Source organism: Charadrius vociferus, unplaced genomic scaffold, assembly GCF_000708025.1.
Source record: "Charadrius vociferus isolate BGI_N301 unplaced genomic scaffold, ASM70802v2 scaffold1044, whole genome shotgun sequence".
Taxonomy (NCBI): domain Eukaryota; kingdom Metazoa; phylum Chordata; class Aves; order Charadriiformes; family Charadriidae; genus Charadrius; species Charadrius vociferus.
Genome location: NW_009648254.1, coordinates 377461 through 401139, shown reverse-complemented (window position 1 = coordinate 401139; position 23679 = coordinate 377461). Strand labels below are relative to the sequence as shown.

Genomic DNA, 23679 nt, shown 5'->3' with positions numbered 1-23679 from the left:
ACTTCTTTCTGCTCTTAATCAAGACCACATTTATATAAATATTGCTTCAATGAATGTCCCCACTGAAGAACTCGTTATTTAAAATAATCCTAGGGACCGAGTCCAAACAGCTATAAACATCACATCTAATACAATAATTCAAGGAAGCACTTTGCAGTATAGTTTTCCTTATGTCAGCTGACATTGACAAAGGAATTCCTCCTCCACGCAACCCTCTTCCCCAGTATTGTCATGGTTAACAAGTGATTCATACATCCTTATTTTTCATTGCTACTGAGACATGAAAGCTGTGATGTACATGAAGAGGGCATCTCAGCAGCAGCTGGAGATGTGATCTCAACTTGGGTAAACTGTAGCTACCACTGCTGAGAGGTTGTTCTGTAGCTAAGAAGTTTCTCTCTCTGTTTTAGGGGTTTTGATGGCCAAGGAGAGGAGAACAGCAGAGTCATCATAGATTCAACAGTAATGTTCCAGTGGTGCGGTTCCACTGCAGGAGGCTCTTCTGGTAGGTGTAGGGTATTTGCTTTTGGGATCCTCATGTGTCTTCCTCCTTATTCTCCTAGGAATAAGCTGGAGCTTCAATGCGTTGATCTGGGTGGAGGGCAGATCGCTCTGTAGTTTACTGCTGTTTATTTAGCAATGTTATCTCAGCCCATTTCTATTGATTTGATTTCGTATGCAAAGGTAAGAGACAGACCCTGCCTTGGAGGAGAGAGACTGAAGGTTTACCATTACCCCCTCTTTCAGGAGTGAGCTGCAGATAAAGTATCTTGACCAGGGTCATATAGAGACTCTGTTGCAGTGGTGGGAGCTGAAGGCTCATCCCGCAGCCATGTTCCCTTGTAATTTAGGTGGTAACCTGGGAACAGAGAAAGATCTCCAAGGTAACAAGGGATCAGTAATGGCCTTCCGTGTTCGCCTAAAGCAGGGCAGGCACCCCATCTCAGGAGAGGATCTCAGCCTGTGGACAAAGGAAGGTCTGATTGACGTTTATATTATTTTAAAACGTTGCATGTTGTGTTTCCAGACCCCTGTGTCTGTGACATTATTGATCTGTATATCTTTAAGACAGTTTGGTTTATTTATTTAATGTGTCTAATCCGTAAAAGAACAAGTCCCATCTAGAAATGGCAGGTTGTGCTCAGAGCTGCCAGAGAGCTGAGAGTAGGCAACCAAATCTTGCAATGAGGTGATCAAAGATTTCATCAAAAATACAGAATGTTCAAGCTGTTCTGCCAGCTGGGAGACTTGTAGCAGGCTGGAATTCATGCTGCTTAAAATGCTGCAGCTTCCTTCCAAGCAAATAAAAGGACCCTATTGCCCAGCAACCTCCAAAATAGGATTAGTCATTACAAATGGGCAAATATCCCAATAGGACGAGAAGCTCAGCTCTGTGAATTGAAGGGTAATATTTTGGAAAGATCGTACAGGCGGGTTTACATGACGAAAAAGCTTACAACTGCTAGTGTGTCCTAACTCCCCATGTGCCACTTTGCTTTTGTGCTGAGTGGTTTTGTGTAGCTAAGCTAGACTGTGCAAGGGGCTCTTCATGAGGATTAAGAATGTCCACAAAGGAAATTAGTGCATAACAGCTATTGTACTTCATGTTCATGGAGTATCTTCCTTTGCAGTCGCGTTTCTGGGACAGGCAAGCCCTCAAAGGCCTGGGAGTCTCAGGTGCATTTTTGGGAGTGAGTTGGGTGCTTGACAAAGTCCCAGGCCGTGCTTTGGGTTTCTAAAAGCTACATTTTTAAAGTTGTTTGGGTACTTAAATGCACAAGTGTACTCCCATGGGATTTGTCCTAACACTTCAGCCTTTCATTCTGTTTGGAAGCCATGGACAGCTAGGTGGGGATACCTTACAGAATTTCCATGCGAAACACAGGGCATCTAAACACATACCAAAATATGGTCCTCTGACTTTACTACATAAGGTATACATAATGAAATAATTTAAATGTGGTTTTTTTTAATTTTAACCCTCAGTCTAATACAGCATAGATGTTCGAGAAGTAACTTTTTTTTTTGTTGACTTCAGTAATGAATGATAAATGTCAGATACGGCCAGCTTCTTGGCCCCAGGTTGGAAGGAAGGCCTAAGTCCTTCCTTGGTGTCTTTAGAATGGCTCACCTGTCCCTGCTGCTCATTCACTCTACTGACTGCTCCTGTTGGTCTTGTAATTGCGTGTTTCCTCTGCAGATTTCAGCAGTAATAGTTTTTCCAATTGTTCCTATAAAATAAGCTATAAAATAGATTGTATTTTTAATTGTTTAGCTTCATTCAGCAGACTAATCGTTGGACTTCAGGCATGTTACATTAAATACAGCTAAAGGTTTCATTATTCAATTTAAACTAACCTAATTAGTTAGAGACAATCATTTAATTTGGTTATGATTCTAATCTCTCATCAGGAAACTTCTCACTGACAAAGTCCCTTGTTTCTCTTTGGAAAAAAAAACGCCAAGGAGTGAACACTGTGGGGCTATACTGATCCTGCAGGTCCTGGTGGGTTAATGTGGACATTAATGCCGTGGCTCTGATAAGCATTAAACTAGTATTGCTGCCTTGTTCTACATTTTTGATGTTTTATGCCAACATATATGAATTTTTCAGTGCTGTAGGATACACTTGAAATCCAAATACTTAAGGGGAGATACTTTGTTTTATACATGGTGTCATTCTACCCATAGAAGTTACACAGCTAGGAAATGGCTTAAGTCTTTCTAACTGAAGAGAAAAATCTAAAATAAACCTAGTAGCTGGTTTAGCAGAATTCTGGTTTAAATTTAGAGTTGCAAGGACAAAGCAGCACTGATCCTTCAGGATCACATTTAGGCTGCATCTTTGGTGAGGCAAACTTGCTACTGATTGGGCTGCAAGACTTCGTGGTGCCCTTCAGAGCTAGCAACTTCATTTCCCATGAGTTGAAAGACATTGTTTTTCTTGGGTCTTTGGAATATCTGCAAAGAGAATCAAAATTTATTTAGAACTTCCCAAAGCTGTGGTTATTCTCAGTAAGAATTTTTTGCATATTCTCTTTCCCCCTTCCTTCCTTTCTCTAGCTCTCGTGCACATTTCTAAGTACATTTTAAAACTTATTGATGTAGGACAGTTCAGATTCAAAATTATCTCAGGCTCTAGACTTGAGCTTGAATCCAAGATGTTGTTGAAAAACTTCCCCTTCTTAAACATTTATTTTTCTTCTGGGGGAGTCTTGGTACTCTCTGGTTTCCCGCAGAAGCACTGAGAAGCTAATCCTGATTGCTCAGAGAATAAAATTCATGGGTCTAGACTTGCAATTTATTGGACACTTCCCCCTTGCCAAAGTTGCTCAAACTTTGGAGGTGTTTCCAAAACACATCTGTGCCAGCTGAGATTGAAACAAATTTAATGTTCACCTTTCACCATTAAAGATCCTTAATGTTCAGCTTTCTCAGATGTCTCCTTACCGCTATTTCTTTGGTTTTATCAGGGTAGCGCGCTCTCCTGCGCAGATCTGAGGGCAGTTAATGTCCAGGGTTGTGCTGCATGTGCCATTCTGTTTTCCAACACCGCTGCTTCAAGCAATCCTTCCCTGGTGGACACGGAGAGCATCCTCACCACTCTGAACGTCTGATCCATGCAGGGTAAGTCCAGCTCAGCCCCACTCGGTAAGCATGCTTCCTTTTGCCCATGAGCATGCTGATGCAACAAAACTGGAAGCTGAAGGAGGGAAGAATGAAAGAGTCGCTTGTCATTAGTCCAAGCTGTAGCCTGCGTTTCCCAAACATAAATGTGAAAGTTAAAAGGACCCAAAGTCTGTGTTAGCGTAGCCGGCTGCACAGCCTAGTCCAGTTTCTGTAGCTACAGGTATGCAGAGGAAGGTGTGATAAGCCTGCATTGCTCCTGGAAATATGCCAGTTCTGCAAATTCTGAGTGAAGCTTTAGGGTTTCCAGTAAAGAGACCACGGCTGGACAGTAAATGGTAACCAGTGTTGGTAACTGCTGTATTATTTGCAAAAGCACGTGTGATTGGAGGTCCCTTCCATCCTTCAAAAAGAGAAAAACAATATCTTTGCCTTGAGGCTTGATAGGGTGGGTGCTCTGTTCCCCGACAAACAGAGCTTCTAGCTCAGAACTGCAATGGAAGCAAAAACGACTTCAACCCAGTAGAATATTTATTGCGTCTCTTCCTCCCTTAATTTGGTGAAGGAGCTAAAATTTGTCCTTCTCTTGAGAATGTGGAGTATTAATTAACTGAAGACGGGCTGAGAAATGGATGGCTCTCCTAAGTGTTTTCCTTATACTTTATTATCATTCTAGGCTTTTAAAACAATGACTGTGCCAAAGAAAAGATTAGAGTGGAGCAAAGACAGGGTTTTTTTTTAAATAATAACTAGAGAAAAAAATATCAATTTACAGTGTATACAATCAGAACAGAAGACAAATTATTTGTAAGGTATGTTTGAGCAAGAGGTAATTGTGACTTGAATAGATTACTTTTATCTAATGTATTTATTGCTACATAAATATAAAGATGTGTGGAACTATTTTATACATGGAGAAAGTAAACAGTGTGTACTTGTATATGTAATTTATGTATTTCCGTCTATAGTGACAGGTACCTACTGCCTCTTTATACCTATATATGGAAAAGAGAGAGACTCGGAGCAAAAAGGATATTTTATCCTATCAATCACTGCCCTACTCTCCTCCAGCATTTTTTGGTTTAGCGCTTAAAATTGTAGTACATGGAGTGCAGAACTCTGAACTACAACGTGCATATGGGAGATAGAGATGTGAGCGTCTGTTCATCAGAACCTTCCCCAGCTGCCTCGCAGAGTTCATACATCCTTGTTTCTCTTTGAGGTGGTAGCTCTTGGCTTGCTTTGTCTCCTTCCAGCAGAAGACCCCAGGGACCTGACACTGACATAGGTGTGCTCAGTTGGGTAAGCTGAGGCACGCCTGGTTAGGCAATTTACCAAGCGTATCATTGGCAGAACCATCGCCACCTGCATACTCAAAAGTCTTCTTTTTTTTTAATGCACAAGCATATATTTTTCCATTATTTCCCATGGGAAGATGGGCACATGATGACTTGCATCAGAAAAATGGGTCTTGCAGTTTTAAATCTGTTCAACATCCCTGCTATCACGAGAGAAAAATTTATTCAATCATACTGGGAAAACCATAATCAAGTACTGTAGTGACAAGGTCCTTGAGAACAGTATCAAAAGGATTTCTGCTTGTGCAGAAAGAGGCTGGTGATCAGAACAGTTGGAGCAGAGACATGCAGACACGAGGTTATTTGTGTATTACAGCTAACCCTGTGTTTCAGCACATTAGAACCAGACCAAATACACAAAACCTTCCCTCAGGTATGAGCAGAAATCAGAATTGTTTGGTCCTCTGTCAGGAACCTGGGTACAGTATGGTCTAGGCATTAGAGCAGGGGCATGGAAATCAGTGCTTCTGGGTTTCTTTTCTGGCTTTGAGAAGGGGCAGGATCAAGTAAGGGTCATGGTGTCAAAGCCTTTTCTTATTTCTCTTATTCCTTTGCTGTGCATCCCTGGCAGCTACTAGAGGTTCCCCATAAAGCCCCATAACAATATTTATTTCCCAGGCTTGTTTAAAGCTAGACAAATTCAAGCTTATAATGTAGCAATATACAAATGCAAATAATTCTTGTTATTACCCATTAGTGTGATCAGTTATATCTGAAAGATTGATTCAAATTAGAGAGGATAGATTCTATCACCATTTACTATAACAGCATTGTCTTACTCTAGTTCACAAAATATGGTGTTTCTAAACCCATCCTGGTTTATCCATTTTAAGTATTTCACTTTGTGTATTTGTAAGATACCTATTGCTTATCTCAATGTTAGTGAATTGTTGCTCTATAAGCTGACTACAGTCCCAGTCTAATAAATCTTTGGCTACTCAGTTAAGGCTATTCCTCAGATTTACAGTTTTTTCTGCAGACAGAAAAGCAGCATTCAGCTACAGGATATCATCATCAATGAGTAAAGATATATTTGCAAAATAAGGCTAAGACACAAGTTTCACTTCTTCCTCAAGTCAGCCATTAAATCTGTTTGTGTAAAAATAAGCTCTCTCTCCTTATCGGATCATTAGACGAGTTGCTAAAAAAGCCAGCCCATTTGCTTCTTTGCTGCTATAGTTATTTCATAGAATCATAGAAAGGTTTGGGTTGGAAGGGACCTTAAAGATCATCGAGTTCCAACCCCCCTGCCATGGGCAGGGACACCTTCCACTAGACCAGGTTGCTCAAGAACAAAATCTTAGGTACCTCTCGTACCAGAAGCTCTTTCAGATTCAACTGCAAGATTAAGGCTGTGTCTTAAACTCTTTCAGGTCTTTGCCCCTGAAGGTCTTCAGACGCATTACAAATGTTTGCTCCTATAGGATAATAATTTACTCATAGGTTATTGCCACGATGTTTTGGATCAAGGTGCGCAGAGTGGGAACAGAATGTCCATGTTGCTACTCCCACTGTTTCAGTTCTCCCTCCCGCCTTTGTTACTTCATAGGAACTTGTCTCTGAGAAGACAAAATTTTCTCTGATAAAATCAGCTCATCTTAGCTGGTCCCAATGGACTGGATGGCCTCCAGGTGGAAGAGTTCAGGGAGGGCAGAAAATGATGAAGGTTTCAGGGGGAAGAGATACAAGCTGGGAAAGGCTGGCTTTTATCAGAATTCATTTTTCTCTTTGTGGGGACGAGGAGTGAGAGTAGGGCCACTGGCCTTATTTAAGTTATGTAAGAGCACTGAAGACAAATACAGCTAGAAAAGAGCCAACAGTACAGAGGGAATCAAGAAATTTTCCAGACTTGGTAGCTGTCAAGTTTGCTAGGAAGCAATACAGCAGATTATTAGTAGAAGCAATTAGATTCGTAGTAGAAGCAGATTAGTAGAAGCAGATTACTTAGTAGAAGTAGATTATTAGTAGAAGCAATACAGGAACAGCAGATACTAGTAAAGAGCCGTGCCGTGCCTGTGCTCATCTGAACTCGGTGTTGGTTCACCTCTGCAGTAGTTAATTACAGCGTACCAGTGAAGTACGCATTTTCCACCAGTGTCATGTACCAGTGGGTGCTTTCAGCTGCAGAGTTGCAAAATCAGCACGTTCAGGAAAATCCTTTCTATTTGTAGGAGAAACATCTAGGAGGAGTTGTGAAAAAAAGAAATGGGCAGGAGAAACTAAAGCATATAGGGGAGACCCCAAAAGTACAACAGTCCTCTGGGTCATGACCTAATTTTTTGAAGGCAAAGGGTAAAGTTACATTTAAAACTTGGATCCAAGAAACCTGGCCTCAATTAATGTTAATAGCCAGAAGAGGAAGCAGGTAGGAAAAGACAGAAGAATAGCCGGGAGGGTTTCCTAAAGCAAGATGATTAGGCAACTATTACCTGGTTTAAAAAGAAAAGATGGAGGCTGATATTTCTCACTTAGTAGTTGCCGTTGCTGATGGGACAGCAGATGATGCGGCTGGATATCCAGCTACCCTACCCAACCAAACCCGTTCTCGTCCCCAGCTTTGATGCTATAGACAAAGCTATAGCATTTTGTATCCTAACCATAGTGGAAACCAGTTATTTGGACGAAAGGCCCTGAGCTCCCTTAGCAGATGAGGTGCTTTGGTAAGTGTTGCAGCAGGCGTAGGCTTAGTCTGGAGACTGTAACAAAGTCCAAATCAATTGCATTTCCTGTGGTTTTAGATTTTGCTGTGAGCGTCTCACACCCAACAAACCCAGGGCTGTTCTGCCCATTACCTCTCTCACGGGGTAAAGAATTAAACAGGTCTTAGAGAACCAGACCCACACAGAGGTAAACATTACTTACATTTGCAGGAATGAGCATTTACTAGGGTCAGTGCTGATGCCAAGGACTTCTAGTCTTTCCCATGGAAAAATTTAGGTTTTCCAGTAATGCTGTAATTATCACCCTGTCATGTCACAAAGCAAACAGGTTGGCAAACCTAGGTAGCGAACTAAATAATCTGTGGCATAATCTAAACATATAATGGTAATTAAATCTGACAACTTAATAAGATACTGAAATTCAAATGTACAGTAGTAATCTACAATTAAGTAATCTTTTGTAATAGCACCCTGCCAGTTTGTAAGATTTCAGGTAGAGCTCTGTGTACTGTTTCATAGCAAAAATATTGACATAAGAAAAAGTTATGCAGGCAATGATCAGACATACATTCAAATCAACCAGCACAGTGCATGGAAGGGTACAATAATGGCAATGATTCATTTCAGGCATTCAGTTGCTGCCACCAGCATGCATTCAGAATGCCTTGCTGTACTTGGGAAGGACTTTGTCTGCTGTTTTGGGGGATTGTGGTGCCTGACATCTCTAATGAGCTTTTTGGCAGTCTATTGCCTAACCTCAGAGGTGGTTGATTAGAGCAACACTCTGTCGAGGACGTCCAGTGTTCACGTGCTCCTCCGAGCAGAGAGGATCTGTTATACAGTATCTGAACTGGAAGAAGTGGAAGAAGTTCCATTTCTAGCAAAATCTTTCTATCATTTTGACTTTGATACTATCTTGTGCAATAAGTACTATTAATGCTCGGCTACCCAGATGCTGTGCTAAGTAGCAAAGGTAAAATTTAGACATGATGGTAAGGGAGATGAGATTCGATGTGATCACAACACAGAGAGTAGACTTCAAATTGGTACCAATTCTACTAAATCAGCTAGCTGGTGAGAACTGGGAGGAAATAAGGACACATGCTTCTAGGAACTTCTGGATTTCTCTTTTAAGTCTTTTTGGTGTCCAGGTTTTAAAAAAATTATGGTATATGCTTTTGCTTTCATTCCTACAGCACATGTCCCATCTATTTATGTACAGCCTTCTTGAAGGGGAAGGAAGAAACACAACCCCCTCCCTCAAAAGCCCTCTGAGTGCAAATTGGCTTAGTAGGGGCTTTGCGCCAAACAACACTAACCAGCGCTGCTGCTCCACAGAGGGTAATTATATTTTAGTTATGATGTCAATAAGCAGCTCCCAGGAGAGCTTTTCTTTTTCAATCCTTTGAAGCTCTGAGTGAATAAAGGGAGCCTTGGAAAAGCAAACCAAGGCAAGAAACTTTCTAAATATAGGAAAAGCTTTGGGATTTTTGCATGACAATGACATTATTTTTAGGCATAGGTACAAGATTTCCTGCTTTGTCCATCTCAACCATTGTGCCTTGGTTTCTTTCTTTCTTTTTCTCTCCCCCCGCCCCTTTCTGTTTCTACTAACTTCCCTCTCTCCTCATGTTGTTATTGACTGTTTCTACAGATGCTGTTTTCAGAGCGAGAGCACTGGGGAATCAATCACAGCCATGTTATAAAAGGATCCCCATCACTACAGAGCTGAGTAAGTTATTCTTTAGGAACAAATTTCACAGAAGCAATATGCATGCTGCATTATTTATTTACCCCAGGCCCTTTTTAGAATTCACAGGCAGAAAGCGACAAGCACTACATGTCCAAGGAACATTAAAAGGTTTGACTTAGATGTTAATTCACTGGCTTTGAAGGAGTCAGGATGGTTTATCAGGAGAATAAATATAACAAAGTGTTACAAAGGTCTCTCTGTGTAGCAAAACTCCAAAGCATCCATTTAGGAGAAAGATACTGTCCTTGTATTTTTTTCCACTGGACTGGACCTTGGGAGGTCTGAGTTCTAGTGACATGGCCTGCATTCGTGCCACCTATCCTGATGTGCTTCACTGAGGTCGATAAATCAGAAGTGTATTTGCCTGGTTCACCCTTATTTTCAGTGGAGAAACAGGCATCACCAAAGGCAGTTCTGCCCAGATGAAATCTAACTTGGCCTTTGGCCACGCTTTCCTCTCTCTGGTGATTTTTAAGAAGCACTGAGAGACTACATGCCCAGTTTTCATCCCACAACAAATGGGGTGAATCAGGGCCTAATTGTCTACGTTCCAATCCTCCCCTTTCTGAAACGCTGGTGATGGTTCCCCCCTCCTCTTCTGGACTACGGGGGGTCGTTGCAGGCTTCCTCATTTGTACAAGTGGCTGTGAAAGAACAGAGCCTGTTCCAAACTCTCTGCAGTACCAGGCGTTGTGCAGTGACTGTTTGGGCAGCAGAACTCGGATGGGTCTGTGTACACGCCAAGGTGGACAGAGAGTGCTGATGTTCTGCTCCAGAGCCCAAACACCTTTGTCCTTATCCCACAGCCTCAGCCTCTCCGGCCTGCATGCGCAACTGAAGTCACCCATGGAGTTCTTTCATGCTACTCTTTGCTGTCTTTGTCTTCATCTCCCAATGGTTACAAACTGGGTCTGTTAATTAGAACATGGGCACCGATTAACTCATTACTAGTGACATAGCAGTCAGTGTCAAAGCAGAGTGGTGTGGCTGGGCTGCGGGTCCCAAGGGCCGTGACTGTGTAGCTGCATCTACAGTGCTGAGACAAGAATGTACTCATGGAATTAGCATAGCATGTTGCCAGGCGTCATGACTGGCCCCTGACTTGCGCAGGGGTTGGTTTTTTTTCTTTCTTTTTGATGCAGCGCTTGTAACTGCACTCAGCACATGTGGTATCCTTGCTTTCCATTCTCCCCAGGTTTGCAGCTGGAACAGGGCTAGTGAGCAGCCTTGGCTGGTAGCAGGCACTGGTGATATCTTATTTATATGAAGCTCTGGTGTACTGCTTAGTCAAAACTTATACGTGATGAGCTGTGTCCCAGAAGCAGTTAAGCACCTCAGTGGGCTGTTCAGTCCAGTGTGCTCCTTAGACTGAAACACTGAGGAGCTACTGCAAAAAAAAAAAAAGGCAGCACAAAATAATGATAAGATAATGATGCCTCCTCCTGAGTTATTCCAGAACTCTTGAATTTCCCAGAGTGATACCTGGATATCTTGTGCTGTGGTTTAAGCTTTTATTTCTGCTGTGTCCAAAAGTCTCAGGAATGTTTTGAGCTGGCTACCGAGGCCCAGCTCCTCTGAGAAGATATTGTGCAGTCAAGCTAACGTCTTCAGACAGGCATTGCACCCCTGTGATTTCCCTCCAGGATGTGGTGTGTCAGTGGAGGGGAAAACATCTGCAATCTGTTGACATGACTTGGATTTTAGTCATGTCAGATCTTTGACAAAATAATGAATCGAGCCCAGTCCCTAAGCACATGGATGCCTGCCCCTGCTGTAGTCTTGAACAGCACAGAAATATGTTCAGAGTTACAGGGATGGGCTAGGAAGCAAAATAACCCCAAGAATTTAAAACCTGGAAGCACAAAACAGCTAAACCAAAACAGCTGGAGCTTTCCTGTGATTGAATAAGCTTCCCGTAAGTCCCTCTGGTAGACCTTGATCTAGACAAATGCTCACTTTTGTGCCTATCTCTAGAAACAAGCTGAGAGGGGTAATACAAATGTACCTTCATTTGTGAGGGCCTTTGTCATGGTTTGGGCCGGACTGGTCACTGAGGACAGCTTTGCTCATTCCAGGCAATTTCTTATTTCGCAGCGTACTGAGTGTTGACCAAGGGCCATCTGTATCATTCGGTGTGTCTTCACACACCAAAGCCAGCAGTACGATACACGTTGCCAGCACTGTTGCTGCTCAAAACCTGCCATAGGAGAAGCTAAGACCCTTCGTAGCTTCAGTTGAGACCCTGTCACCGTTAAAGTCAGTGGGAGTTTTGCAATGAATCTTGACAGGCAGAGGAAGCCGTGTGGTGTCTCAGTAGAGCCAGAGCTGCCGAGCTTGACTTGCCTCTGCCACAGTTCTGCTGTGACCAGGGTGGCATGCTGGAGCCCCCGCAGTCCCAGAGGTGTGCTGTGGTCCCAAAGGCTTGCTGTCCTCTGGCACCTCCTGAGGTAATGGCACGTAGTCAGGGACAGAGTTGGCAGAATCAGCTGGGGGCCTGCACCTCCCAAAAGGGGCTGGGTAGGAATGTTGCCTTGAGGAGCAGGAGAGGTGTGTGTTGTCACCGTGCTTTTACACACTGCTGCTTCTCCTTGCCCAACAGTGAGAAACACAGAAAAATAAGAAATGCTTAACTGGCCGTTTCTCATCAGGCTGATGCGAGGCCCGTTAAACGGCAAGCTTTGCACAGGGTTTCTGCGGGGCCCAGATCCACCAAGCTGAGCATGGTCCAATGTGTCAAGCATCTGCTGAATTTGTGAGGTGGTCAGTGGGCTCAAAGGCATGTTATAAATTGTTATTCCTCAGAAACAATCAATTCTAGAAACCCTTACCATAAGGAGACAGAGATCTGGGAGAGAAACAGCAAAGTGATCTGTAAAGAAATAAGAATCCTGCAAATATATAAAGGAGAAAAAAAATGGTGTGGAAAAATAAAGCGGATCCCATATTGTGGCTGTGAAACAATGCTTTTCATAGCCAACTGTGTAAGCTGGAGTGGAGTCACACTGATTAATGCCAGATGCAGGGCCAACGCTAAAATCCAGGGTAGGTGAAATATCTGTGCTGAGAATACATGGCTGAAGGATGACACCAACACTGCAGGACAACAGGAGACATTAATAGTATTGTGATTCTGGCTAGTTTTAGTCATCTTTAAAAATGATGCACTCAAATGCTTCCTGACCCAAGGGGACATAATAGAAATCAGTCATTACTCACATAGAGTTAGTTGTGCTCACTCTCTGTATTTTAATGGGAAGATACGGGTTCTTGATCTCAATTCCTTTCAGTCTCCTGCTGTGCTGCTGTCGTTCCTCAGCATTCTTACTGGTAGTGCATGAGTGCCAGGACAAACTTAACAGGTTCCGTGGCACAGCAGGGGCCTTCTGCCTGGCTGGACTTCGGCAGTTCCCTGAAAACAGAAAAAAAAGTTAAGGAGGAATCACTTTGAGGAGGGGGAATTCTGCAAGACTATCTCAGCCAGCGAGAATAAGGTTGACAAACTAGTGAAGATCCATGTGAAGTAGGATAGCTGTAAAAGGAACTTTGTAACCCCAATTTAAGCCAATAGAAATAGTAATTGTATTTCTGTTAAGTCAGGAAAATGAGGGGAAGAAATTAGATTATTCCTTTCTTTTTCAAAGCAGGTGAATTAATTATGATCTGATTTCTTAAAACTTAGTTTTAGGATTCTGTGTCTTTTGTCTGCCATTGCACAATCAGTTAGCAGCGCTGAGCATTTTGTTCCTCTTTTCTGTCCTAATGCTGCATGCTGTGGGTAGTACCAGACACAGAATAGCAAACTGGATTTACTAACTTTCATTTCTGATTCTAGAGGGCTTGTCTGTGTTGATAAGATATTTCCTCTTTCTTCCTTGCTTTTCTGATATAGCCTTCACCAAATGCCCAGTTCATTAGTCAGGCTCCCAGTGGCGATTCTGAGATTCCAGAGCAAGAGCAGCCTTCCACCACTGGTGGCCCCGCAGGAGCTGTCTTCTCTGAGTGATACTGTCAGTGGTGACACACAGGTGGGTCACACTTTGGTGGAGTTAAGCCAGGATTTTGGCAGCGAAACAGCAGTTCAGCTCATAAGCTGGCATTTCCAAAACTGCTTTCTCTTTTTTTCTGAAAGCCCCTTTCTTCCTCCTCACCCCAATTCCCCGGGCTGCCGCCGAGTTCCACACACCACGCTCTCAGCTCATGTCCGAGGGGATAGTGCTTGGGTGGCAGTTTTACAGAAACCGAATAAATACAAAACAAATCTCTCCAAGGGATAAGCAGTCCCAAATAAGTGTGTCAAGTCCAGTTACGCTTTTCTGAGAAGGCTTCAGTGTTAGGGAAAGTATTATATTGCTGCTACTCACTGATATGTCAATCAGCCAGATGGTAATTAATGACTGCTAGTGTCAAGTGTAAAAGTAACTCAAGGCATAGCATGACCTGTCTTAAAGCATAAAATTTCACTCAAGCGTAAGATTCCAAGTCTGTCCAGGAATGATCAGCACTCAACTGCTTTAAAGTAGAGGGGCACCTTAGGTTGGATTCAGTCATTCTGTAAATACAGTGAAGATGGAGAGAAATGAGATACTGCTTAGCAGTTCCAGTATCAGGGAAAAGATGCATGAACTGCAGAAGAAAGAGAAGGGAGCCTTCAGTAGTCCAATATCACCTCCTTTTGTTATCACTGTATCTGTTGAAATTTCTCAAGACACTCGGAGCAGGAGTGCTGTTTTCTCTTAGCCTGAAAGGAGACTGGCAGAGGAATCTAACGGCAGAATGTGGTCTGTGGAAGCCTGAAGCAGAATGGGCACTTGCGTCAATGTGACTTTTGGGGTCTCAATTGGCAGAAAACAATTCAATGAGCATGATCATTATGACTTGGGTACTCTAACGAGCCCTGAGTTCCCTTCCTGATCCAGCTGTAGGTTCCTAAGCTATACAGGACCAGATTTAAAAGCTCAATAGCAACGCGAGCCAATGGGATGGGGCAACTGCTTGGTGATGGGAGGTTTCCAGCCTTGCCTTTGTGCGCAGAGGTGTTCCCAGGAAATCGGCTTGTCTGAAGCTGTAACCAAACATCAGCTGGCGAAGAAGATAATATCTCATGGGCACATTAGAGAAATGTTGCTCCTTTAAAGTCAGCTTCAAGACCCATTCTAAACGCAGTGTGTTGTTTCCTGCGTACGCGCACACATGCACACCTCTCTGGTTTCCCCACCTTTCAAATTCCTGCAGTGTAACTCAGCAAAGAAAGTACAGAATGAGGGTGACATGCAAATCCTATTAATTCATCCAAGTATGGAAATGCAATCCTTTTGATGTCAAAAAGTACAGCAATGATATGTTAAAGAGCTCAGCACGCTTCTGTTAAATATGTAAAGTGCAGATTCCCCCGAAGCTGTATCACTCCTGGATAACCCTGGACTATAGCTCCTTACTTTAAAAGACTGAGAATTACTCTAACAGCATTATACCCATTTGCCCGACAATATGGTCAGATGTTCTTAAGCGGATTTGAGTTGAGCGTGGATTTAGTAACACCATTCCTTCTCTGCAGCTTGTTTAGTTTCTTTACTCAGGCAAATGCAGGTGACAGATTCCACAAAGTGGCTCTGTGTAGGAAAGCTTTTTGAGAAAGGGTGGAAAATAAGTTATTTGATGCACTTCAGGCAGAGGAAACACTTTTAGATTTAAAAAAAAAAGAATATAATAGAAATGGGAGACTCTAGGCCTTTTTTTGCCTCGAGTCTGAATATGAACCATGGTAATTTTTATTTTTTTTTTTTCCCAAAAAAATACTGACTGAGATAAGGGCACAGAGAGAGGTTTTCAAAACAATATGGCAGCTACAAGGACAGAGAGTTTCCTGCTGCACCTGGACCCTATAGTGCTGGGCAGGGCAGTTGTGCTCCTCAGCTTTGCCTTGCGCAGTGTGCTCCTACCCAGGTGGCATCGCAGCTCCTGCCCAGGCTTCGCACACGCACACGCGTGCACACACGCCCCCACACCCACCCCATCTGTGCCATTTGTGCCTTTCAAAATCTCCGATTCAGACACAGCTTAGTGCATTCTATTGTAAGAGCAGAGGTGGGATCTTCTGACTGCTCTTTGAAGCTAAAATGGGCTAAGCAGGCGGTGATCCATAAATATTGTCAGAAGACTTTAACTGTAATTAAGAACAGTTATACAAAAAACTCCAAAGTGTCTGTGATCACTCTAGGTTTTCACTGGAAAACTTGGTTTTCCTTTCCAAGGCATACTCTTTTGTCTTTGACTTTTCGTTGTCTCTTCCTTTCCAGCCATACTACAACCATCACATCTTGGCTCTGCTGCAGCCTTTGGTGACAAGTGGGACAAGCCTGGCATTGGGGGAGACGCTGTTGAAAGAGGGCAGCAGACTGCGCAGAAGTCCTGACAACCCGATCCACAATGCCTCCCAGGTCACCCAGACTGCCGCTCCTGCCACTGTCCGAGAGGTGGTTAACGGGTGTCAGGGTGAGTTGCACCACTGAGTGGTGCTTCATGGGCGAGGCCTTCATCCTTGCTGCTACTTCTTTTGGATTGTCATTTCCTGAAGTTTAGTTTCATTCAGTTGAATCTCACTGTGTAGCTTGAGCTGTATTTCAAAGAGGCAAAGAGGTCAGATAGCCTTTTTTTATACTAGATTCTAATCTTATGAAGTACCAGTCATTTTCTTTCCTTTCTTCCTTGCCAAATATTATGATATTAAAAGTAGTGAATAGTGATGATAGTTGACAAAGTAAGTGATTTAGTATTGAGCTGAGTCCTTTACTTTGATTCTTCTGAAATAAGAGTTGTTTTGCTTCTTTTATAGCAGGAGGACTCCTTTGGAGACATTTACTACAGACCTTTAGACTTGTTTGGAATACTCTGCTTTGGGCTCTACCACCTGATGGAAGAGCCCAATCTGTGCAAGAATAGGCAAGTATACTTTATCTCAAATTGTGAGTCAAAAGATAGTAGTCATGACTTTGAAGTCAGGCATCTGTTATAAGCAACCTGAATTACTTATTTTTGTCTTGGATTTAGACGTTCTTCTGGGCAGCTAAGGCCATTTGAGGCAAACTGGTATGTGGTCTGAACACGGTGTTTACTGGCGCTTGTATGAGACACTCTTATGTTCATGTAAGATGTGATTTATCTTTACAAGTGAGCCTTCTTCATTAGAGAGCTGCTGGAGCATGAAGTTAGTAATGCTGCTGAGGGCAGGGATTTCAGAGAGTTTTCAGGTGGAGAGAACTTTCTCACCTAACCTGTTCTACTCACTGATTCTTTCCATGTCCAGATTTCAGTGATTGCTCGAGCTTCAGATCTCCTAGAGAGACATGTAGTCTTGATTTGAAGATTTTGAGCAATCAAAAAGTTTATCACACCTTGCAGCAGCTGTTCCAGAGACTAATTAGCTTCATTTAAAATATATGTATCCCATTCCTAGGTAGAATGTATATTGTCTTATCATTCCAAAGAATTTTGTACATGCAAGCAGTTGTTGCAAAAAGCCCTACAGCTTTCTTGCTGTCCCAGACATTCGGTTTGAAAACCTCACAAAGCAGTCTGAATCTCATGTGCTACTGCTTTTTCAGGTTTGTGATTGCTCGGTCTGCCAGTGATTTGAAGACGCTGTCTACAGAGCTGCAGTTTTGTGTTGTTCGTTCAACATTGCGACAACTGATGATGTGGGATGGAAGTCAGTTACCAAGCAAGAAAACAGGTAGCGCAGTCATCTTCATGCTGGAGTTATGACAGATTGTGAAATGCCCTGCAAATTAAAAATTGTACAAATTATTAAGACCCCCACAATAAATTGTCTATGTTCTTGTTTCTTGGGGGTGGCAGTTTGAATTTGGCTGAACATTAACATGACATTATTACTGAAAACAGTACTGTTAAGCATTAACAACAAACATATCAGAGAGTAAAATGCTCTCTCTGCAAGGAAAAAGGCAAAAACTTGAGTTTCTGCTGAGCATTGCACAGAACAGACCCGAGTATATACAAACAGGATGACTCCATTGAGTTTAGAGATTCTCTGCTGAACTTCTCAAAGTTCAAAGAGTCCAGCACACTAAAATTCCGTTTTGTTGCAGCAAGAACTGAAGATGCTGGATTGATATGCATTGAAAGAAACAAGAAAACAAGCAAAAAATCTCCATGAACTTGTACCATAAATCAGGTCCTGTGTGTATGTTATAAAGTCAGTTGAGGGAAGGAGGAGAGTGTTGTTTGGTTTCTCTCTCTCTCTCTCCCCTAACACTAATTAGGTTTGAAAGACTGCAGCTTGAGTCCAGATACCACATGCCGAGAAGAAAGGAACCCAAACAGCTGACGCAGAGTTCAGACTAAACTAACTGCAAGCTCCCCAGGGACATCACAAGGTAAACCTGATAGTCTCTGTCATTTACAATCATTATCAGGCAGCTGAGTCTCTGTAATTTTGCTGGGGAGCCAATTAACAGATCCCTGAAGCTCAAGAATAAGGTCTTGGTCCTTTTTCTATTTTAGACAGGAAAAGGGGGAAAGTAAGTCTTTGTCTCAAATAGATACTCCAGAAGCTTTCCTACCCAGGGGAATGGTCAGATCTGGGCTTGCGCTTTTCCTCTTGAGTTGGATAAAGCACTGAGCTTAAGAGTCAAGCAAGTCGCTTCAGTACCCAGCTCTGCAGCAAGCAGGCTGTGTAACTTGGGCGTGTTATTTAACTGTATCCTAATGCTGCTTGCTGCTCACAGCAACTATAGTAACATACTTGTTAAGTTAGATAATGAGAGCTTTGGGGAAAGGACTGTCTCTTGTGATTTGTTTGGCCTAACATAAATAGGTACTGATTTCAGATAGGATATTTAGGAACTCCACTTAAACAACATGAGTAAGAAGCAAGAGAAAAGCTTGGACCAAAACTCCAGATGGAAACATATCTGTGCTTGGGGAAGTTTGGAGTTTGGATTCAGGTCTGAGCCTTAATGTGTTGGACTCATCTTTGCTGGAATAAACTAATCATACATTTTCAATTCGGGACAGATTGTAAGTAGGAATCAGTGAACCGTGCTCAGAGCAAACAGAATACATAGGAAGCATGCTTTCCCTTTGCCAGCCCTTTGCAGACCTGAATTTGAGCCAAGACAGTCAGCTGATCTCTTGGTAGGAGTTTTTTGGCCTAAAATCACCCACTGTATATACAAACTTAAGTAAGAATTTGTGCACTGGATTCTGTTTACCCTCTGGCAGAACAAGGCTTCAATAATAGTGTCTCAGTCCATTCCTTCACATGCATTATTTTAAACAGACAAGACAGTTAAAAGGTGGAAGGAAGAGCCTGGGCAGGCTCTGCAGTCCTTTGACTACAAAGGATACCTCATACTGAGACTCTGCAAGCTTTCTATATTGTCAACTGAACCTTTTTGTATTTTCAGCTGTAATTCAGTCTAAGCAGGGCACAGAGGAGGAGGTAACATCCCTTTTTCTTTCTTACCGTTCTATTGCTTTTAAATGACTGCACATGCCTGGACCTCTGTGTTCTGATGTTAAGCAGGTCTCGTGCAACGTTAAGGTGTTTTTATTAAGAAAACTGCAAGAAACAAAGAAACCTGTTTACTCGTAACCCCGACTGGGTGAGAAACTCAGACTGTCTTGCCAGCAAACTCTTCTATCTGAAATCATCTGTTTTTCCTAGGAAATGGAGGCAGATGTTGAGAGCCCTCCTTCGTGACTGAGATCCAGAATGTGTTAGTTCCAGCTTTAAGGCACCAAACGTGGGATATACCACTGTGTTACTGCAGAGCTATACTGCTTGGTGTAAAACCGTTGCAACCCCTGGTGTGAGTATCTTTCTTCTTTCCATTAGAAAGAGAGACTTGCCGCAAGTGCATTTGTTACAAACATTCCTTCTCTCCGAGGTGTCTCAGGTGCAGGACTGCCAGTGATGACACATGCCATGTGTCCCCATCCTGCATTCACAGTATGTCTGTGGTGGGGAATGTGCCCATCTCCAGTCATACAGCTTTGCCAGCACAGCATGTTTCCAGTTGCTTAACCTGCAACTGCCCGAGCGTGTCATTTACTGGGGTAAGGGGGAGTGGGGAGAGGTGACAAGGGGGAGAAGGGACCTCTTTCATTTTGCTTATTCCACTTTTTTGTTCAGTTGCTATACCTGAGCAAGCAGTTCTGCTTCTCATGAAAGAAGGGAGGGGGAGAGAAATCCTAAGAAAGGTAAAAGCATTAATGGGTCAAGGCCTCCTTTGCATAATTCTATTATCACCAGGAAGATTCTGCAATAATCATGTTAGGCATGTGCTCTGGAGCATCAAAGTGACTTGTCTTACCTTACTTTTTGATGTTAGACAGGTTTAAATGCTTTGTACAGATGAGGCACCTCAGACAGCTGATCAAGAGAGCCTGTGCTGTTCAAGCAAAGCAAAGGCCTGTTTTGCTTTTTTTTTAATGTCAACAATAATGCCACCTTCTTCCAGCAAGGAATAATCTCTGTTGTCACAAACTGTGAAAAGCAAAGGTATAGGAGAGAATCTGTGTGGGGGTGCATGCAAACATACTTTCTGATGCTACCACCTTTGAATCTTCAGCAACAGTATCTTCTTGTGTATTGTTTGGGTCATATGTTTATATACGTATTTTATAAATAAATTCAGCTCCTGCACTGAAATCCAGTGTGGGACGTAAAGCTGTTACAGGATCTCTGCACTGTAGTTTGCTAATCTGCACCCGTTCTAAGCTGTAAAGGTCACTTTAGTGTGTATGTGATGATTAATATTAGTACGTTTTACTTTTTAGCAGTGTTACGGAGTCTCCAGTGGAGTTCTGAAACTTTTTGTGTCAGATACAATCAGAAGTAGTCCCTTACCCTTGTGAGCTTGGGTGGTATATACCAAAAAGAGTTATAAGGGAAGCAGAGGAGTTGTAGTTTGCCTAAAAGCATAGATCAGATTGGTGGAAAAGATAAAAACAGAACCCACATCTCCAGATTTCTCGGCTAGCAGCTTTCCCACTAGGCCATTTTGCATTTCTGCTCTCAGCTCCTGCTGACGATCATTCCCTTGCCAGTCTGTCTCGGGATTCAACTGTCTCTTCCGAAGGTGGCTCAAATAGTCTTCATGGAGTGCTACCTGATTAATTCTTTTTCCATTTGTTATAAGATGGTCAGCTTCCTTACGGAAGCAGACAAGTATCATCATGCTTTCAGACAGGAAGGTGAGCTACTTGCTACCGGGTAGGTCAGCGGTCGTGCCGGAATGTGTCTTGTCTGTCTTGTCAGCTGTGCCACACTACCCTTTCAGGCTGGTACATGACGGACGGAGCCAGAAACCTCTCCAAAGATGCACGCAGGGATATGTAGACTGCAGAGACTCAAATATGCTAAAGCGCTTATCCTAACACGCTCATCCACCTGGATGTGAACACTGCTGAGGGCATGTACCCAGAGACAAACACAGGCTCTACAGAGAGCGCTTGCCCGTAAGGAGGTGAATATATACATCCAGGCTGGGGTTGTTTCCTCCCTCCTCCTCTTCCCTGTAGTCAGACACAATCCAGCAGAATGAGTAGCGAGGGATGTCAGCGCTGTGAGCCGGGCCGGGTTTTGCAGTGCAGCATGCTGCAGGTGGGGACTGACACATAGTCAATGAGATGTGAGGAGAACCCAGACTCTATAAATGTTAGATGAGGCAGGCTGGGCATTGACAAAAACGAGAGGTGGCTGCAAACACCAAGTGTCATTATTCTCTGAGCAGGGATGGTGAGAGGCCTAGGAACTTCCCATGGAGATTAACTACTTCACAGCAGGATGAGGAGCTGTCTCCTGATGGAAAGGGACATCCTGTTGTCCTGAGAACACTTGGAAGGAAGGATGCGTGACAGCAGGAGTAGCTTTTGAGAGCATACACACAGTTTCCTGCAAAGCACGTATCTTGTCTGAAAGATGATTTTACTCTGCTGAGGTAAACTCCAAACACATAATGGTTTAAATTAACACCCAAACAGAAGGAGGTGACTCTCTCAGTCATTAATTGGCAGTGGGTTATCTAGCCTCTCCTACCGAAGGAAGGGCTCTTTGCTGCTTTCCCATCCATCTACTTCAGCTTACTCTCTTGACCTGCCACCAATGTACCATAAAGCCATAGTCTTATTCCCCACTGTCTCTCTGGTGGCCAGTTATAAAGGGACTAGAGCTGTTTAACTGCTGATTGCTTCTCTACTTGCAGCAGGAGGCCGTGCAGAGTGAATTAGGTGAGCTTACTGTACTGAGCAATCTGGAAGTGCATCATTAATGCTTCTGACACTTTTTCTGTAGCACACATGTGCCAATAAGCATTAGTGACTGAAGTTTCTCCATTTCCCAGAAAACAGATGTAGCTAGAGCAGTAAAAGTACTGGGCTCTTATCTCTCCATAAATTCAGATGTTTTTCCAGACTCTTCTGTCCTGGATGTGGGTGGGAGTTGCATCGGGATAACTGTTGGAGTTGGCTAATGTCTCTAATGTCCACTACAGCTTTAATGGAGAACTTAGGGGTCTGGGGGTTGGCTTTTCTTTTGTCGGTGACAGAACAGGATTTCTGTTTCCAGCCAGAAGGAGGAGCCAGATCAATCACTGTGACTTGGAATTTGGTTGTCTGGTAAAGTTTTTTGCTAAAAAAGAAATACAAATGCAACCCCACTGAAATGCATTCTTTCCCCTTTGGGGCAAGGGGAAAGGGATATTAGTTTTTGTGAAAAAGAAATGCATTTTTTTAAGTCTTGTCTTTTTTTACAGAAGGCGTTCAGGGTTGAGGTTAAAGATTTAGTTCTGTTTTCCTCTCACTTTCATTCTTGAATAAGCCCATACCTTAAAGAGAAGAAGTACTGCTATGACTTGATATTGTGACTCTGTAAAATATAATCTGATAAGCAGGCATTTCTTTCTCCCGTCTTAGTCCTGTTGAATACTCTGCCAGCAGTGGAGAAGCAAACGTACCCAGTTCCTTCACTCTTCTGTGAGAGCAAGGACTGGTGCTTGCCAGCAATGAGCCTTTTGTTTCCACCAGTGTGGCTGCTCTTCTCTATTTGCTTATCCAGGCAACTACCAAAACGAAGCAGAAGTCCTAAATGCCAGACTAATGCATCAATCATAATTCCTGAGCTGCCAGCAGTCATGTAACTGCTTAAAGACCTCAACAGCCCTCTGGCACTTAAAGAAAAAAAATCATCTAATTAATCACAGGTGAAACAGCTTGGACCTGCTCCAAAAGCCCCTGAATTTACTGCCAAGCTTTGATGCTAATTTTCCTTCTAAGTAACCCCCTAAAGAAATTTACGATTAGGTAATTAAAGTGATGAATAAAGAGATACTTAGAAGAAGGAGGGAGAAGAAAAAGGGGGGGGGGGAATCAACCTTGAGTCAAAAGCCTTAAAATCTCCTCCCCTCCTCGAAGAGAAATGTTAAGTCATTTTTGTACATGCATTGTCTCTGAAAATTGGGTTGGATTCCCACAGGAGGCTTGAGAAATATTCCTTAAATTAATGTTCGCATAACCAAATAAAGCAGCAAAGAAGGAACTCCTAAACAGATTGTAATGTCAAGATGGCTGAGGGGGAAAAGGCCTTGTGGCTTCTCTCTGAGAATCACACACTGGACAACTTTTGTCAGAAACTGCCTCATGCCTTTTCCCCCCAGGTACCTGAGGCACATTTTTTTCCAAAGGTAATTAGATACTTAGGAGTGCCATCTAATTAAAAAATGTAGTGATACCTAATTAGGAACTTTGGAGCACCTGAACAACTTTTAAAAGCCTGACCATACGTTCTTAATAGGCCACAAGTCCTGTGTAATGCTTTTCAGTGTCCTCTCACATTCATTCTCTCATTTTTTTCAGAGGAGAAGGAACTACGTAGCCTCTGATTTGCATTTTTTCTTCAGACAAATGTACCACACGAAACTCAATGTAAGGAGTGAGAGCTTAAACGTAGGCACACGTGCTGCTAAATTTTGGTGATGGTGCCTAGACTGTTTCCACAGAAGATACAGGGGGGCCCCAAAATGGAGGAAAAAAAAATTAGGATCTTGTTTTGGTTCCAGGCTCCTTTTTTTCCTTTGATGAAAAAAAAAAAAAAGAGAAGAAACAATCCACAAAACAAGCATGTCACAATCCAGGGGTTTGCTACTGGCTTTTTGGCACCGTCTTGGCTAATTCTTTCCTCGTGGCTAAAAGCAAGTCTTAGAATCCAGGAAACTTCCTTAATGGCCCATAAAATGAAAAGTAATGGGGATAGGGGGGTTGA

The 23679-nt window shown here is 42.8% G+C and overlaps 1 protein-coding gene across 1 annotated transcript in view; it reads left to right on the top strand.

The window, feature by feature from the left end:
• The window catches only part of KCNU1 (potassium channel, subfamily U, member 1), a 42915-nt gene extending 25756 nt beyond the window's left edge, over nucleotides 1–17159 (top strand). The window contains 12 exon segments of the mRNA XM_009884365.1: nucleotides 475–505; nucleotides 2792–2828; nucleotides 2831–3015; nucleotides 3474–3651; nucleotides 9300–9377; nucleotides 9751–9752; nucleotides 13288–13397; nucleotides 14905–14929; nucleotides 15695–15840; nucleotides 15842–15890; nucleotides 16234–16337; nucleotides 17000–17159. Of these exon segments, the coding sequence (XP_009882667.1) occupies nucleotides 475–505; nucleotides 2792–2828; nucleotides 2831–3015; nucleotides 3474–3651; nucleotides 9300–9377; nucleotides 9751–9752; nucleotides 13288–13397; nucleotides 14905–14929; nucleotides 15695–15840; nucleotides 15842–15890; nucleotides 16234–16337; nucleotides 17000–17159 (1105 nt within the window).
• The last annotated feature ends 6520 nt before the right edge of the window (nucleotides 17160–23679 follow it).